General features: G+C 37.0%; 1 protein-coding gene across 4 annotated transcripts in view; it reads right to left on the bottom strand.

Annotated features, from left to right (window-relative positions):
- Positions 1–17,559, bottom strand: part of ATRNL1 (attractin like 1) — a 431,935-nt gene that overhangs the window by 372,923 nt on the left and 41,453 nt on the right. For all 4 annotated transcript variants that reach the window (XM_015633605.3, XM_019007290.2, XM_033515621.1 and 1 more), the window contains exons 4-7: positions 17,121–17,249; positions 13,852–14,060; positions 4,638–4,812; positions 3,443–3,530 (exon numbers count right to left, since the gene is read on the bottom strand). In XM_015633605.3, the coding sequence (XP_015489091.1) occupies positions 3,443–3,530; positions 4,638–4,812; positions 13,852–14,060; positions 17,121–17,249 (601 nt within the window). The remainder of the gene's footprint in view (positions 1–3,442; positions 3,531–4,637; positions 4,813–13,851; positions 14,061–17,120; positions 17,250–17,559) is intronic.

Raw genomic sequence — 17,559 nt, 5'->3', positions numbered from 1 at the left:
GAGCTGAAAACACAGCTCAAAGCTGCCATCTCTAGGTATTATGTTCTACTGCTCTTCACTCTCAATTATTTTTTCTGGTTTTTTTAAAGAGACTGAAGATCTAAAAGGAAAAACATCAGAACTTTATCCTATCAAGTTAATGTAAGAACTTATTCCAGAAGGGCATACTTTTTCCCCTTGAAATTTCTTTGACTTGCATGATGAGCTCCTTTTGGCCCGGGTAACTTCTGACATTTGACATAATCACTAGTACAAGCAGCATAGTAGTTAATTATTTCATATAGGTTCATTATCAGTGAATCCTAATTGTTAATTAGCATATGTCTGCAACAACAGCCACAGCTTCTTCACTATACCTTTGCTTGCAGCTTTCATTATTATTAACATGAGTTTCACTTCTTCACTGAGATCCAAAGAGACGTCTGAATTAACACAGAGCTATCATATTTTAATATTTGCAGGTGAAAGGGCTTCTAAAACAGTTACCCTTTAGTTTGGAATGTCTCAAGAAAATATTAGCACTGTCAAATAAAAAGGTTACATTATATTTTAAGCCTTTATTCTGAACTGCTAAATGATATATTACTCAAATGTTTCTTGACTAAAAAAGTCCACATTCTACAAGAACTGTAATAATCAAAGTCACTGGTCAAAAAGATCTGACCTTTCAAAGAACAGATAAGACATTAATGAATCAGGGAACTGACAGGGAACTAAGTTCATGTTAGGGCATACACAAAACCTAGTTATAGTACTACTGAAAACACCTCTACCATATTGACCACACCACACATAGATTCAACATCACTGTAAAAACAACAGATGCCACAAAAACAAGACAAAACTAAAATATCAGCCCATGCCTTCAATTCCTCTTAACTTAGAGGAAGCACTCACTATATAAAAGAAGACCAAACATAAAAAGAAACTAAAGGGGTAAGATTTTTAAAATATAAATATGAAAAATGTGAAAAAATGAATTCTAAGACTTCGTAAGTCATTTTTGCTCAGATTACAAGAAAGCTTCCTATTTGAAAAAGAAAACAAAACTTTCCATTACAAATAACAAAATAAATAAAGTTTAACTTAACAGAAGGATAATGGAAACCCAGAAGAAAAAAGTAGTTCAAAACAAAGTTCAGAAACTTTACCAGATTAAAACAGAGACCCACACCAAGGCAAGCAATGAAACACCTTAATGAGATGCCTTCAAAGTTTATATATGAAGTACTAAGACATCACTTTTCAAATGCATTAGCAATACACTTTACTTTTAGATACTTTGTGTTGCAAACAGACTGAAGGAGTATTCTAAGTAGTGAAAACCATAGCAATAAAATGACGTTAACTTTCCAACATGAATTCTTCATGGTAGACTTTACAGGTATTTCTATAACGAAAAACCAGAAACAGAAAGTTGCAGTAGGAAAAAAAATACCTAACCTGGCAAAATAAGGTCCCTGGAATCAGCTCTGAAGAAATTAAAGAGCTAACCCCTGTCTGTAGTATATAAATTCCTACTTAAAAATGTGTCCATACCAAAGGACTGGTAAGGGAGAGGCAGAAAGGACAGAATTCAGCAAGTGAAACAGACAAACAGATGAAGAAAAATTCTATGAATTTTTGAAAAAATTGTTCTATCTTGCAAATAAATACAGCATTGGCTTTTTCTGAAGAAATCAAAGGTCCAGATGATACATGTACCTGAAATTTCCAAAAGATGCTTGATGATATTCCTTGTGCCCTAAAGGAGCTAAGATGTTCTGGAACAAGGAAAGGAGACAAGACAAGGCTAATTAAGTCTATAAAGTAAAGTTTGGGGTAAAAAATAGTCACTTCTTAAGTGAATAAAGGTCATTACTGGTGTCCCACAGACATGCACAACTGGGATTTGCTTGTTCGATATGTTAAAAACAAGCTGGCATGGGGATAAGTGGAAAAACACCAATACTTTTTAACTATACTATGTTATTTAAAATAGCTGAGACAATAGTCAAATGCAAATAATTGCAGAAGAATCTCCTAATACTGCATGTGCAATGCAAGAAAAAAAACCTAAAGAGTAAATAAATGCTAATGTGCATAAGGATGAAAAGACACCTTACACGAAAAACCAATTTAAAATCTATAAACATATGGGGGGGATGGGTTTTGAATTGTCTAGAATGAGACCCTGATGATGTAACTGACAGTTCTGTAAAACTACCAGCTCAAAAACAATAGCAGATTTTCAAAAAGCTAAAGTACCCTAAATAATTATTAGGAAATAAATTAGACCCTGAATTCCCTATAACATCAATGTCTGAGGTAAGAAGTCACACTAAAGACTGTGATTCCTCCTTTCTCTAAAGGAATGTAACAGAATTAGAAGAGCTAAAGGCCATGATATAACATTATTCAAGGTATGAAATATCTTCCTTATAGAAGATTACTAAAAACACAAGGAATTTTCAGTATGAAAAAGAAATGGTAGAGAGTGTGATGGCCTTACAGAAAATCATGAGTAGTATGAGGAAATAAACGGAGAATAAGAAGGGACTATCAAAATTAAACCAGCTAGTACCAGTTTCTGAAAAGGTTTTATTTCTTAAAAAAATATTCTGGAATTCTTATGGACAGGATGATGTCAATTTTAAAATAAATACATGGTGCAAAAATTGAAAATAAATAAATAAATAAACAACAGGGAATCATAATTTTTCCACAAAAATACTATCCTATTTTATGAAATCCCAGCTGCAAAGTAGGACAGTATTCTGAGGAAGCTTCTCAGTAAGTTCCTGTCATTTTTTCTTATACTCTTCCCTAGGCATTCACTGTTACCCGTTATTCAAGAGGTGTTATCAGGTGAGATGAACACTTTGGTCTGACTGGATACAATCCTGTTTGTCCTACCCTGCTGGGGGTGCCTTATGCAAACAAATGAAAATTTGTGACACCAATTCCATATTTCTCTGTCACAATTACCAAGTCTGTCACCCTCTGTAGCTCATCTCCCTGACAGCCCCCTCAGGCTATGCTGGAGCCTTGTCTCCAGTCCTGTCTCCTTGTGCTCCAGGATTCCCTGAGCAGTCCCCACGCCAGGCAGTGGTGCTGCCAAAGGACCCTGCTGCCAGCAGTTGGCTCTGCCTGTGGGGTTCAGCCCCTGGGATTGGTGCCTGGTGAGCAAGAGCACTGCCCACAAGCCCCATTATATCTCACACACACACATCTGCCTTTTATTGGCAGGTTTAGCTCAGAAGATTAATGGTCACCAAAGTGATTGAGAAGTATTGCACAATCTCTGTTCCAAAACCCGTGCAATAATGTCACTTAAAAACATTCATACAAAATATTTGGAAATTTAATTATCCTCAAAAGTCTCTGTTCACAGTGACTCATTTTAGGATCACTAACAGCACACACATATAAATTACTATACAGAACACTTAAGAGTCCAAACCTGATACAAAGCAAGAGTGTGTCCATATCTCTGGAGTGGCCCTTTGGATACAGGCACTACATTCCATATACTGCTTTCCAAATTGTAGCTAGAAGAGAAATAGAAAAAAAAACCACACATTTTTAACCAGCAGAGAAAATAGAAGGGCTTGTGTGCTCAAACTAACTCTAACTGACATGGCCATTTGTTAGTGGGGCATCATGAGCCTTTGAACAACAGTGCACTGACTTCTGACAGTGCACTAAATATTCCTCAAGCAGCACAGGAGCAGCTCTTTAAGGGACCCATCACCAATCTCAGAAAATAGGAGTAACTAACAAAAATCACAAGACTTGTTCTATTATCAGTCATGTAAAAAACCCACCCCACCAAACTGCTCATGCCCCAATGCTTTTGTACTACTCTGAAGATTTACTGTTGGGCACCCTCTTCACTATATGATTGATTTTAATTCTCCTATATTTTAATTAATTAATTAATGCACAGCATTAGATAAGAGAGATAAAAAATAAACGACAAAGGTAGAAAAGAAAAATCTAAATGATTATGGGATTTGTTTTGGATGATTCCAAATGTGTGGACAGGTAGACAACAGCAAGAGAAGTAAATGCTAATAATATGCTAATAAATATATACAAACACTTGCATTTGCCACATTTAGGGCCTCTACATAGGAAGTTCCCATCCAAATCACCTGGGTCCTGTTTACAGCTGCTTCAACTTTGTTTTCAGTAGGTGGTCAAATACACACACATACAAACTGCCTTAAGTATGAAAAAGTGGAATACAGATGACCTTCTGAACCAACTAGCATGGTACCAGCAGGCAAAGTGTAAGCACTAAATACAAATGTCTTGTAACCATGAATTAACATAAAAAATGCACATGAAATTCAAAACATACTGTGTGAAAGTATCAGCAGTGAATTTCTTTCACTGTTTTATCACCACAAAGCTCTTTATGTTTTGCAGTTTTTCACCAAACTGAAGTACATATAAATATCACCCACAGTTTGATGTTGCCCATATTTTCACATTCTATAATCATAAGAAAACTACAGGCATAAAATAAGACCATTAATAAAGAATCTGAAAGGGATATAAACCTTTCAGCTAAATTAGAAGCTCCCTCCCTGGTAGGATCTGTTTTCCCTAAGCCCCATCAGAAAGGACATGACAAAGGAGAAATCACTCACTTCAACACCATCTGGAATGAGCTGTAGTTGAAGGTGTATCCACCAATCACCCACATGAACTTCCCATGCAGAACAGCCTTGTGGGAAGCACGGCCCACAGAGGGGCTGAAGGGCTTCACATTGGGCAGAATCCAGTAAGACTCCGTGGAGGGGACGTTCAAAGAACAATCTGGACCTGTTTTGTAAACAAATGTGCAATTTGTACAATCTGTTAGACAGGGATGTTAAAGCCAATAAAGCAGAAACAGGGGAGGCTTAATTACAGATGTCAGGATTGCTCATTCTGATAAAATATGGTGTACACTTTTATGTTTAACAGATGCTCAATGAAAAAATTGACAACATGGGATGTCAATCTAACTGAAAGCATTAGATTAGCTCAAATAATAACAATGCATTTCCACATTCTTCTCAGAAGACAGACTGTAAGTCACAAATTGAAAGACAGGCACAAAGCATCAGATTTTTAAATGACCTATCACTTAGGTCTAAAACTTTAAGCACTGTATGTTACCTTTGGAGAAAAGCTATACTGTATTTGAACCAGAATAAGTGTATATCAAAGCAAATAATATTACAGTAAATTAAGTTACAATATGCATTATACAATACCGAATCTTAGAAGTAAAAATTTGCCTTTTGCAAATGCCATTCTGCATCACTTTTCAAGAGGAAAATACAAATAAAACATTACACAAAATTCAACATACTTAAATTGAAAACTAAGGATCATCTCAGGATAGCTCATGAAAATATTACATCACCACTCAGCAATGGTCAGAATAAAGAATCATGTCAGAATCAAGAATACTGTTACCCCACTGCATAAATCTGTGACTTGTGTAACCTTAGAAAACTGTGTCCTACTGCAAAAGAAGAGATTGGTGCTGGAGAGTGTTTACAGGAGAGTAATAAGGATGTTCCAGTTACAGAAACCACTGATTTCCTTTGAACTACTGACTTTTTCACTTGGAAAAAAAAAAATTTGGAAGTGAATTATAAATGTCTATAAATTACAAAATAAGTAACAAAGATAATGCATCTGAAGAGTCCACAGTCTTTCAATATAAAGAGCTGAGTTTTTTGAAATGCAGCTTGAAGAAGCCATGTTCCAGGGAAACAAGAAGAGACAGTTCTTCATATAAAAAGTATCAGATCTCTTTGGCAAGGATACTCTCCAGCCAAAGAGTGCTCCAGATGCAAAGATTTACATGTGTCAAGGAGAGACCAGACATAATTTTAGAAGAGAGGGCTGCTGAAGTTTACTAAGTAAGCTAAATAAGTAATATACATCAAATTTACAATAATTTAAAATATTATCTTGGGGAAATGGGAGTGCAGGGAGATTATGTTTTTCCAATGCTTATTATAATTTTGGGGGCAACTTGTTACATTTACTTCCTATACACAACAACCAGGCATCCAAAGTGTACAGAACCAGATGTTAACTTTTCCTAGTACACTACAGAAGCATGATGTCCACTTGTATCCAAATTACCTCCATTCACTAAACTATGGAGACACTCAATTCCCATAGTTCATTATACCTTCTACTCAGAAAAGATTAATGGTATTTGAATGAGGTCTAATGAGAGTATGAACAATTCAGTATATTATTTCTTAAGCATTAATAATTGATACTGTAATAGATTTGTAACCTCAGCAAAATCATAATTTTGGTAAATCACTGGAGGAAACAATTTGAATATAAAAAGGCTATAAAATAAACAATTGATTAGGTATTCTTTGATCAGGGAAGAGCTTCAAATGATGGAAACAGTGCCTGCAGGAGAAGCCGGTTGTCACCCCGAGCCGCCGGACACCGCGATGTCGCGGCCAGCAGTGACCCCTGGTGGCGAGCGGCGAGCAAAGCCAGAATTCCTGCGGCACATCCAGAGGTACCGGGCACCGACTGCAATAAAATGAACCCGAGAAAACCGCCTCATACTAAGTTAAGGATGCAGAAGTCTTAGCCAGATCGGTGATGGAAAGAATGTCGCAGACAGCCCTCTTCCAGCCTCAGTGCTTCGTCAGAACTGAAGGACAGGAAAGGTGAGAGGGAGAGCAGAATTATCGCTGTGCCGTGGAGTCCTTGGGAGTTTGGGGCTGGAAAGAGCCTTAAAGATCATTTAGCTCCAACCCCACTGCCACGGGCAAGGACTGACCACGTTATGTATCAATCGGGACAGAAATAGAATATATAGCTGCAAAAATGCAAGTACTGGCCTCCACCAAAACATCACTTAAAAAGCAAAATATTTTGTATGGCTATTGCTTTATAAAAACAAGGTAAATGTAGGACTTACAATTATAATTTATAGATTTTCCTACTTGAATACATACACTATTATTTCAGCAAAAACACATATTCTCTTCAGAATAAATGTGTGCCTTCTGTGCAACGAAGAGCACTACAGCTGCAGAAGAAAGATAATGAAAAATATGTTTTGTTATGTTTTATGCAAATATGATTTTTCTCCATTCATTTAAAACTGAGCTGCTTTCTTATCTTCCTAATGTGTCAGTCAATCCACTGGAGGGGGGGAAAATGCTTTTAAAACTGCAAACAACTTTATAAACCTGAACTGGGTCAATTACCTTATTCTCTAAGGTAGGAAAAAATTCTGTAGGTTTAAAAAAGCGATTTATCCCCACCACACAAAAGAAAGAATCTAATTTCTATTTATTGAGGAGTTTCATGAAAAGCCAAAGTAACAATCTGTTCCAGTAGTTTAAGTCATAAGATCAATTTCCAGCTAAATGACTAAACATCATCTACCATCTTCAAACTAAATCTTTTCCTTTGGGAGCACAGGAGGAAAAAAAACAGAAGTACTGATGTGTTGAATATAAATTTCACAGTGCTCTTCATACAATCTAATCAAAGCGATTTTATAAGTATTTTTTGTTTATTCTGGTTTCGTTTGTCTGATCATTTGAGTTGAGAATTAATACTTTAATATAATTTTTCAACCATCACAGGTCAGTGGTTGAAACCAGTCCTAAGTCAGACCAGTTGTGCTGGAATGGCTCGGTCACTCCTTCTAGGCATTCTAACGTAGGTGTATCCATGTATCCCTACACTGCCCCTGCACAGCTCTGCAATATCCATACTGGATGCTATTATTTCTCCCATCCTGCAAACAGTCTTGCTGAAAATGAGACCCAATGCCAGACAGAGAGACCCTGGTGAGGTGTCCAGCTAAAGCAGCAGGGCAGCAAGCAGTGGCAGGACTCAGGACTCCAGGAATGACACAAATCCTGATGCACATGAGCTGATGCTGTTCTTGAAATACCCCTAGGTGCTGTTACTCGGCCCCTTGGTCTACTCAGGCAGGAGGAGTGGATCATCCAAGGGCCATCAGGCCATGGGAGATGTGCAGGACTGGTCTGAGCAGGGGAGCCAGAAGGGCTGCAGGGCGTGCCATGAGTGGGGGCACTGCTCCACAGCACCCTTGAACTGCTCAGCTCCAGATCCCACACTTGAGAGCAGCAAGGCTGGCACAGAAGATAAGGCCAGGTGTCACAGCATTGTCTGCTGGAAGCAGGAAAAGCTTTCCCAGTCTTCCATGGCTGAGAACAAGTACAGTCTCTGGCAGACATTACACAAGATTTGTCATCTTAAACAAAAACAGGTTTTGCTTCTCACTAAAAGAAGCAGGGACTTTCAGATCAGCTGGAGCTGTCAATACCCACTGGGCTAGAGATTCTGAGACTCCATCCTAATGGCAGCAAGGTACCAAGCTCCAGTATCTCTGCTAGCAACTTCCAGAAAACTTGTCAGCTCTAATTCCTTCCAATTCACAAATGATGTATTGATGACCAGTTTATCCCAATTTTTCTTCTACCAGTGTTGCTATCACTGTAGTTAAAGACCTGGTCTGTCTATACACCCCACAAATGTTTATAAACAGCAACACTCTTCCCTCCCAGCCTTGATTTTTCTTGTTTAAACAAACCATGCTCTGTTAGTGCCTTCTATAGCCCTGTCCATCCTAATGGTTCTCCCTCTGAGCCTGCTCCTATTTGTATTCATGAAACTGTATTAACAAAACATGAAGCATACTACTAATGTTTTCATATATTTAACTGAAATTTCTCTGACTGATCATCCTACCGGTGCACTTGGCACTTTGGAGTTTCCAGAGTTAAAATTATTAATGTTAATTTCATGTTCTAATTGAGATAGACAAGCAAGTTTTCTCCCATGCCACTTCCCACATTTTAATCCTAGACTATAAAATAAATTCTTAACACTCTTAGTCTCTAAACATATTAATTTACAATTTATACTGAAGTAATTAAATCCCACATATTACTTGCAGACTTTCTTTGCAGGATATTCTAGTTCTGCTTCATATTTAAAGTACCTTCCACCTTTGTATTACCAGATTTCATTAGCAGCCTTATAGGTAGATTACAAAAATGATGTAACAATATCAGTCCCAAAATGAGCCTTTAAGGAGCACTGATACCTTTCCATACATGTTCAGCACACCCACACACATTTCATGCTGAAGCAGCTGAGTTCCCCTTACTGTTTCCTTATGTATGCACTGCACTCTTCAGTTTCAATGATTTCCTGTCATCAAAAGCTGCGGTTCAAATAAAATATACTACATTTTCATGTCAATTTTCTTACAGACTAGCTTTGTATGAACTACAGTGATAAATTCAGATTTCAGCTCTTTTGTTATTAATCACAATATATGTTTCATTATTTCTTTCCTCAAGTTATGGTCTAGAACTCTACACAGTGCTGAAATGAAGCTAACAGTTTTTGAGCGGCATAAATCACTTTCTTCCTAATCTTAAATGAAGCTGCTACAGATAATAAAGTAAATTTAGCATCTTACCTTATCAGGGAGATCAGCAATATCTACTTCTTGTGTTGAGGACAGAGTATTGCTTGGGATCATCATTTTAATCAAGTTCTATTTTACTGCATTTAAGTGTATGCTTTTTAAATAAATATTTAGGTCATAGATTTATTCTAAATGGATTACATTTTTCATTAAAACTCACAAATAGCAGGGGACTCCCTTCCTAAATCTCATTCTAATTAGACATAGAGAGCATTATCAACCCCTTTAATGCAGCCATTTAGAGAAACAAATCAAATAAATTCTGCTTAACTCACTTTCACTAATTGTCAAGTGACACCATAAAGGTATTTAAAACTGGAGCTGCCTCTTCATTTACCTGTGATGTTCTTTCTCTTGCAGTAAGGACACATGATATTTCTCACACAATTTTCAGACACTAAATTTCTAATTCTGACAGCTATATCCTGTTTATAAATTGCACAGTCCTCCAAGGATGCTTGTCAAATTGTTAAATTTCAGCTGAAGATAAATCTAAAGAACATATCCAGTACATATGAAATAACCATTCATTACAAGACAATTCCTATCTATTCTACAGATGTAAACTTTTCATAGACAAACTCTCATGTCTATGATCAACATTTAAAAAAGAAAAACTACAAATATGGAGCACAGAAATAGGAATTTAACTTAAAATTGGGGGACAAAAAGATTCCTTGGATATGTGTCTTTATATGTATATGCAGTATAAATCCACATATATTTAAAAGGACATTTCCCAGACTGTAAAACTGCAGTTTCTCCTTTCTGAACTGATACTTGTCCAGGAGATGACCTGAAAAGCAAAATTGATACAAAGAGGGCATTATCACAGGGCAGAATAATTATATAAGAAACCTGCTTCTATTTTCTTTTTCCTTCCAAAAACAGCTCTGTCCAAAGCAAATGTTACATCACAGGTCCTCATCTCTGAAGACTCAGACTTGTGTGTTATCTGTTCAAGAACATCCAGGCACAACAGGCCAAAATCTCAGATTTCAGACCTCCAAGTGTTTGGCACAAGCTCTTCCCAGTGCTGCATTTCACCTGCTGCTGCCTGACCCCCATCTCAAACCTTCCCCAGCAGTTTCAATAAACCAGCACTGCAGAAGCACAGCTTTACTAAATCTCAGCATTGGGGAATAAGGCAGGCCAAACAAGAGAGTTTGGCATCAAAGCCTTCCACTGAAAACTGGGAACAATCCCAAATCCAGTGAGTCCTTCCAGGATAACCTGAGATAGGCACTGGCAGAGTTGTTCTGGCCATACTCAAGATGTTGTTAGAATAAATGCCATAGTACCAATCAAGCAAAACACTGATTTTACACCACAGTAGTCATAGCTCCTTTTATACTTTCATTGTTGACTCTTCTCCTTACAGAAAGGCTCATTTTTCCCTAGAGAGATGTTATAAAATTCAAGCTGCCTGAATTGCTAATAGACTTATTTCAAAGTTAATTAGTTTAATTTCAGAATCTGGTCTTGTGCTACATTTCTATCTGCTAGGAGCAGCTCTGTAGGGGGAACCATACATGTTCCAGAAATTTTATTGGAGTTTTAACTTTGGATTAAACAGTCTGTTTGGGGCTGGTGTGCATTATGTGCAGCCCTAGAGCCCATTTTTGGTGTAATTCCTTATAAAAGGAATGCACTTCCTCTGTTCCCAAACCATCTCACAATGCAATCCAAAACACAATAAACATGAAGGATCACATTTGTTTTGAAGGTACCCTACTGATCCTCTTAAAGTCTAATCTAAACACACCCTGTAATTCCTCTCTAACAGATTCCCCTTTTTCTTCCAGTGCTGATGTTCAATGATCAAAGTATCAAAGTAAAGTTTCTCTTAGCTTCAAGAGAGCCTTCAACTCCTTTTTTTCCCCTCTGTCTACACCCAGGAGTCAGCAATGTTTTCAGAGTTTTCAAAGACAGTCCACTTAACCCTCTTAAAAATGTGGAACTGTTTCTTCCAGTCATCCTGAATTTTTTTCACCTGTCACAGAAGTTTTAAACTGTTTGGAAATCTCTCTGCTCCTTTATAGCCTGAAACAATCCAAGACATGGTGTTCCTGGTATCAAAGAGAATCTTCTAGCTGCAAATACTCAGCAAAAGCATCTTTCTGTAAAATTCTTAATAGGTCAGATTGTGCAAGAGCCACCACTTTGGTCTCAGCCATGTCCCCATTTCTCTTTTACATGTGCCTAGCAAAGAAAAGGAGAGCAAGTCAATAGTTTTAAGGCATATTTTTTTCCTCCCTGAATTATATCCACAGCCTTTTATCAGCAGGCATTGACACATTCTGTTAGATAACATCAAGACTAGCCAAAAGGAACAGTGCAATATGGTACAGAACTCACCAAGAAAATACTCCTTTGGGAAAAGTTCAGCCTCCCTTATGTTGGGTGAATATTTTAAATTAACCAGATTTTCTGTAAATACATTGTTCTTACACCAGCCACCTCAAAAATATTTAAGATTACTAACATTATTAAAAATACCACGATTTTTAGAAAAACAATGCGTTTAACTAGTGCATGTTTTGTTAAATGCAATGTCTGTTAAAAATAAAAATTGTGGCAATTATTTGTCTTCAAAGTCTAAAAGTTTTTATCAAAGATTTATTCTGTATTTGTAAAACCAGCAGCCAGCTACAAGTATCTACAAGAAGCTTCTATTAAATTCCACAAGACATATCTAATAATCAGAGGACCCTACTTTGTACTCAAAGAAGTTTATTCCATCCCAAAGACTACCCAAAAGGATTCTCCTTCCTCAGAATACTTGTTTTGCAGAAATGTCTCGTGTTCTTCAGAGCTGCTCCTTCAAAAATAACCACAAGATGTCACCATTGCAAAATAAAAACTCCATGCAGTAAAATAAATTCTGGGATTTCTATTCTGAATCAGGGGTTCTAATTATTATACATCCAAATCAATGCAATTCAATAATTTTTTTTTTTTTTTAATACAGGCATTAAAGTTACTCAAAAGAAGATAAAAAGGAAATAGTAATAAAAAATGAAACATGAAATTCTCTCCTAAAGCATACAAATCAAGACCCTTCAGCCACTTGGTCTGAATCACCAAACAGAAGAAAAACTTGTCAGGCAGCAAGAGAAAAATTTATGATTCCAGCACTGCAAATAATCTGCAAAGAAGATGGTGTCAGTGTAGAAACTACAGAGAATGCAGGTATAAATAAACCAAGAAATATAAATAAATATAAATAAATCAATGCTCAACTATGACAGAATTGAAAAAAAAAAATAGATCTATGTATATTCAGTGAAAATCTAAGGAACAATGAAGCATATTATCTTTACATGATCTGTAGGAAAGAGTGAGGAGCTAGTATTTACAGAAATGCTAAGTGAAAGGAAGGTATTGGCAGCAGTAGTCAGATTTTGAATTTTATTTTGTGCTTAAAAGTTCTAATTAAGTTCATAACACTGTATCTGAAGGTATAGCGTAAAAAGCACTTCTAAAGATTTGTGACATTTCCCCATTTTGCACTCAGCAGTTTGACATTCCAAGGGATACATGCACAAATAAAAGGGCTTCTTTTGCTGTAAATACTGACAACTTCTGGATAGAGATTAAGCCTTCAGGATCTTTTTTGTGCACTACAGTCCTGGAAGGTTTTAAAGGAGTCAGTAATAAGTCTACACTATTCCCATTCAATGATCATATTGCTAAACCACTTCCCTTATGTGGGTGCACTGACTGCCTTTGAATGAACAACCCATTAATTATTAAGAAGTGGAATGCATTAGATCTCATCATGACTGTGGAGTAACAGGTGTGACAGCTAATAGGAGTTAAAAAGTCATTTCCTTTGACATGCCAAAAGAAACAGCAGTAAAACAGAAGAGAGGCAGGAAGTCATGGGAAGAGGGCATATCAGCTAAGTAATCTGGTGGGATTTTAATATTTCTATTAAGAGAATGGCAATTTCTAAGCATAGCAAGCTAAGCCAATTGAGACTTGTAACAGAAGTGGTAAACAATTAAAAAAATCCACAAGCATCTAGCATAATTATAGTAAGTGAATTAAACATTTAGGATCTTAAATAATTTATCTGTAATGAAAAACAATGGTTTATGGTACTGGGAGTAAAACTGCACCACATGCTTACAGTACATCCATTAGCCCCCACAGACACTCTTGTACCATTATAACAAAGTGGTTCACCTTCCTTTTTCATTGAGAGGCTGCTACAAGTAATACCCAACAAAAAGCAAACAGTGGATACTTCAGGAAACATTAAAAATATGATGCAATGATGTGACATATAAAGAGGGCAAGGGAGGAAATCAAATGACCTAGACACTAAACAAAGCAAGCCTTACCTTGCCAGCTGTCATTGCAAACACAGAGCTTCTCTCCTGTCAGGTCACAGTAGCCGTGATCTGGACTCCCACAGTTGGCTTTGCAGTAGGGAATGTCACAGGCCTCTCCCTTCCAGTACTTGTCACACTCACAGTACACCCGGCTCGGTACAGACACACTGGTTGTGCACTTGCCATGCTCTGAGCAGTTATTAGGGCAAGAGTTAATTCTGGAAAAAAAAATACATAGATAAGGGAAATGATGACCCATGAGCTGATAACATTGGTTTCATCTGACAGCACTCAGCAGTATTTGTTAGATAAAATAATTATTTTACCATGAAAAATTAATTTTACCATGAAAAATTTCTGTGTACTGATAAAACACAAGTTTAATGATGATTTTACAGACAAACGAGCTCAAAAGGTGTTGATCCAATCTTACATACAAAGTCTGTGATGCACTCAGGATCACAAATACCTTGCACTGCAACAAATACTGACATTAAGCAGAAGGACAGGCCCTGCTTGGACAGATAACTGCCTATTTTTCTCCTGTATTCCAGTATAAGCACTCAGTCCATTCAAAGGTTTGTTATTTCTAGAAACAACCACACTGGAAGTAATTGAGTTTAAACTCTCCACCAGAGGCATACACTTAAAGGGTTCCCCTGAGTAGCTTTGGTCCATACGATAAACAGTATGCCTAACATAAAGAGGGAAAAACAAATAAGGAAAAATACATGATGGCTAATATCCTGAAACTACTTACAGGTAGCACTTCATGCTTTGAATCCTTGATAAAAGAGCCACCTTAACTCTGCAGTCCATGATGTAAAAAAAGGAGAGCCTAGGCTGAAAGAACTCTGTGACTGTTTTGAGAGTTAGCATTTCTGGGATACACCCTACCAAACACTGAGATCACAGGCAACTGGAGTGCAAAATTAAGTAAAGTGGTTCCAGAAATGCAGGCAACTCCTTGAAATGAGGGAAGATGGAGGACATGGAAGTATGTGGGTGCAAGAGTTTCCATGAACTCAGGGAGTACGTGCCTGAAGAAGTCCAAATAGGATTTGAAACTTTTTTTGATGACTCAGAGCAAACTCAGAATAAAGTGTTACTACAAACCTCTGATGATAATACAGACCACTCCCTGCAGATGTGAGAGATGACTACTGTTCACAGGCTTCCTTACTGAATGAAGCTCTAACTGAATGAAAAAAAGAGCTGTTAAAAGTTAGCAAAGAATTTTTCAAGGCTGGCCTTTGGCAAGATGTAGCTGTGGTAGGACAGTGAGGAGACGTGTTTTTGTCTTCTATAGACTCACTTCTTAAAGGACTGATTCTGTTACACTGCTAAAATAAAAAATTCCACATCTGACCATCATTCCAAATTTCCTGAGAGTTTTACCTGGTAACACATTAACAGCTGTGAGGAACCTCTCCCTCAACCTCATTGGGAGTGTTCTGCAGGAGGGTGAAGTTAAGTTTTCCATCAGGAGATATTAGCTGGAAAGTAGACCATTTCCCACTCCAACTGGTTCATTAAGGATTCAAACAAAATGAGAAAACTGGATCCACAGAATTGGAAGAAAGTTGCCTGACTCCAAGGAACAGAAAATTTACTCAAACTGTTCTGGAGTAATTACAGTTGCTTGCACTTCAGTCATACATTCTGTGTTTCTGTCTTCCCCAAAATAAAGGAATACAAGTGGTCCATCAAGATGAAGTCAAAAATTATGGAAGAGGATAACAGAAGCAGAGTGCAATAGACCAGTGACAGAAGCAAAGCTAATGCAGTCATAAAAATTAATTGTAGGTACTTCTTTAAGATGTTACTGTTGTTTTATTAAAAAAATGTTTTTAAAGTATCCATTGCAATAAAAGACACAAAAGAACAGAGTTCTTCATGAGTTACATATGTAATGGAATTAAAAACTGGCAAGTTTTTTCATTTATTTTAAATCTACAAAAAATGATTAGGTAATGATATGCAGCATGCAACACATTACAAAGTAATGAAAGAATGCACATACACTCATTTCTTAAGAATGCCAAATCTTATTGCCATTTGCTCCCAAGACAAATTTAAAAAGTGTAATAAAAGCTTCAGGGATAACTGAAAAATGTAACTAATTACAACAGAAACTCTGCCAGGTGATTGCATTTTACTGATGTCAACTGACAAAAATTAAGAATACCCAGAATTCTAGGCTGCCATTTCCAATGCAATATATATAGTGAGATTTCCCAAACTGTGAATAGCTATTTATTATCTGGTCAAAGGTGGGCAATCTGCTGCAAATTACAACAATAATCTTCCCACAGACAATGTACCAAGTACTGTGCCAAGAGCAAAGCTACGGTCAGAAACCCAAATAGGAATTTTTAACTAATAAAGAACATGACAAAAATATTACATGGATTTCAACACAGGAAATGCAGGGCTGGCCACCACATCCCATAACTGCTGTTTCAGAATTTGAAGGGATTGAGAGAAAGGAACAGACATATCTTCAATCATGGAAAAACTGTCACATGAAGGAACAGGTCCAACAGGAGCAAGCAATTCCCTCTTGAACCAAGGTATGCAATATGAAGAGATGTTGCAGGTGTCACATGCACATCCCAAGGGAGACACAAGTTGCAAACAAATGGTGCATATAAAAAGGAAAAGGCTCAGGTCTGCTGGATGCATCTTCAGAGCTGCTGACACAGGAAAGAAGGCTGGACAAAAGCAATCATGGTCATATCAGATTAGACTTTGCCATCACAGAAACTAAAAGACATAGTGCAGATAAGATCTACGAAGGCAGAGAGTAGACTGAGATGGAAATGGGAGGGAAAATACCCAAGAAGAGGAAAAGAAATTTAATTAAATCTTTGTGGCTGGCACAAAAATTCCAAGTGGAATTGCTTAGAAGGTTTCAAAAGCCATAGTATATTCAGCAAGAAAAATCAAGCAACAGATGATCCCAGTTCAAGAGAAGGGAATTTATATGACAGCAGATATAATCTCCCTTCTAGTCCATATGACAACTATATGTGTTGGATAAACACTGGAGGGGATACATTCTAGTTCCATATGGCACAGGAAAAACATACTCTGGGAATGGCCATGTGACTTCACTCAAAAAAACCATACTCTGTCTCTAGGCAGTTTTTTCCCCTAACTCACACCTTCATAATTTATAACTAGCCCAGCCTCCTGGTTTTAGACACTCACCACTGAGAATGACTCTTACACTATTGAAAAAAACAAAGGTAATTATTTAGTATGAAAATACTTACGAATAAAAAATGTTAAAACCTGTCAGGTTATATGCAGCATCACTAAAAAAGTGCAGCAATGCATAGCCAGATGTAGTAACCACTTCAGGAACAGTTTCATTTCCACGCACTTCAGGGACTATTAGACCACTGGAAAAGAGAAGGAAAAAAATGTTTTTAAGCAATCTTTGGCACATTTAGGGGAAAAAAATAGGAAAGAAGGAGTTCTATATTCTTCTGGTTAACTATACAAACAAGATGAGTCATAAATATAATTTTAAAACTTTTTTTTTTTTTAAAGAAAAAGGTATACAAGGTATATAAAACTTGTCCATGTGCCTGCAAGGTAAGTTGGAGCTTCCAGGAAAGTGCCTGTGTATAAGCATTAACATTCCATACAATGTCAGCAGAAAAGTAGCCAAATAATGGATTTCTGCTATGATTATCTAACCAAAACTGT

This window comes from Parus major, chromosome 6 (assembly GCF_001522545.3).
Source record: "Parus major isolate Abel chromosome 6, Parus_major1.1, whole genome shotgun sequence".
Lineage (NCBI taxonomy): Eukaryota > Metazoa > Chordata > Aves > Passeriformes > Paridae > Parus > Parus major.
The sequence above is the reverse complement of the archived record's forward strand: the minus strand, read 5'-3'. Positions and strand labels throughout refer to the sequence as shown.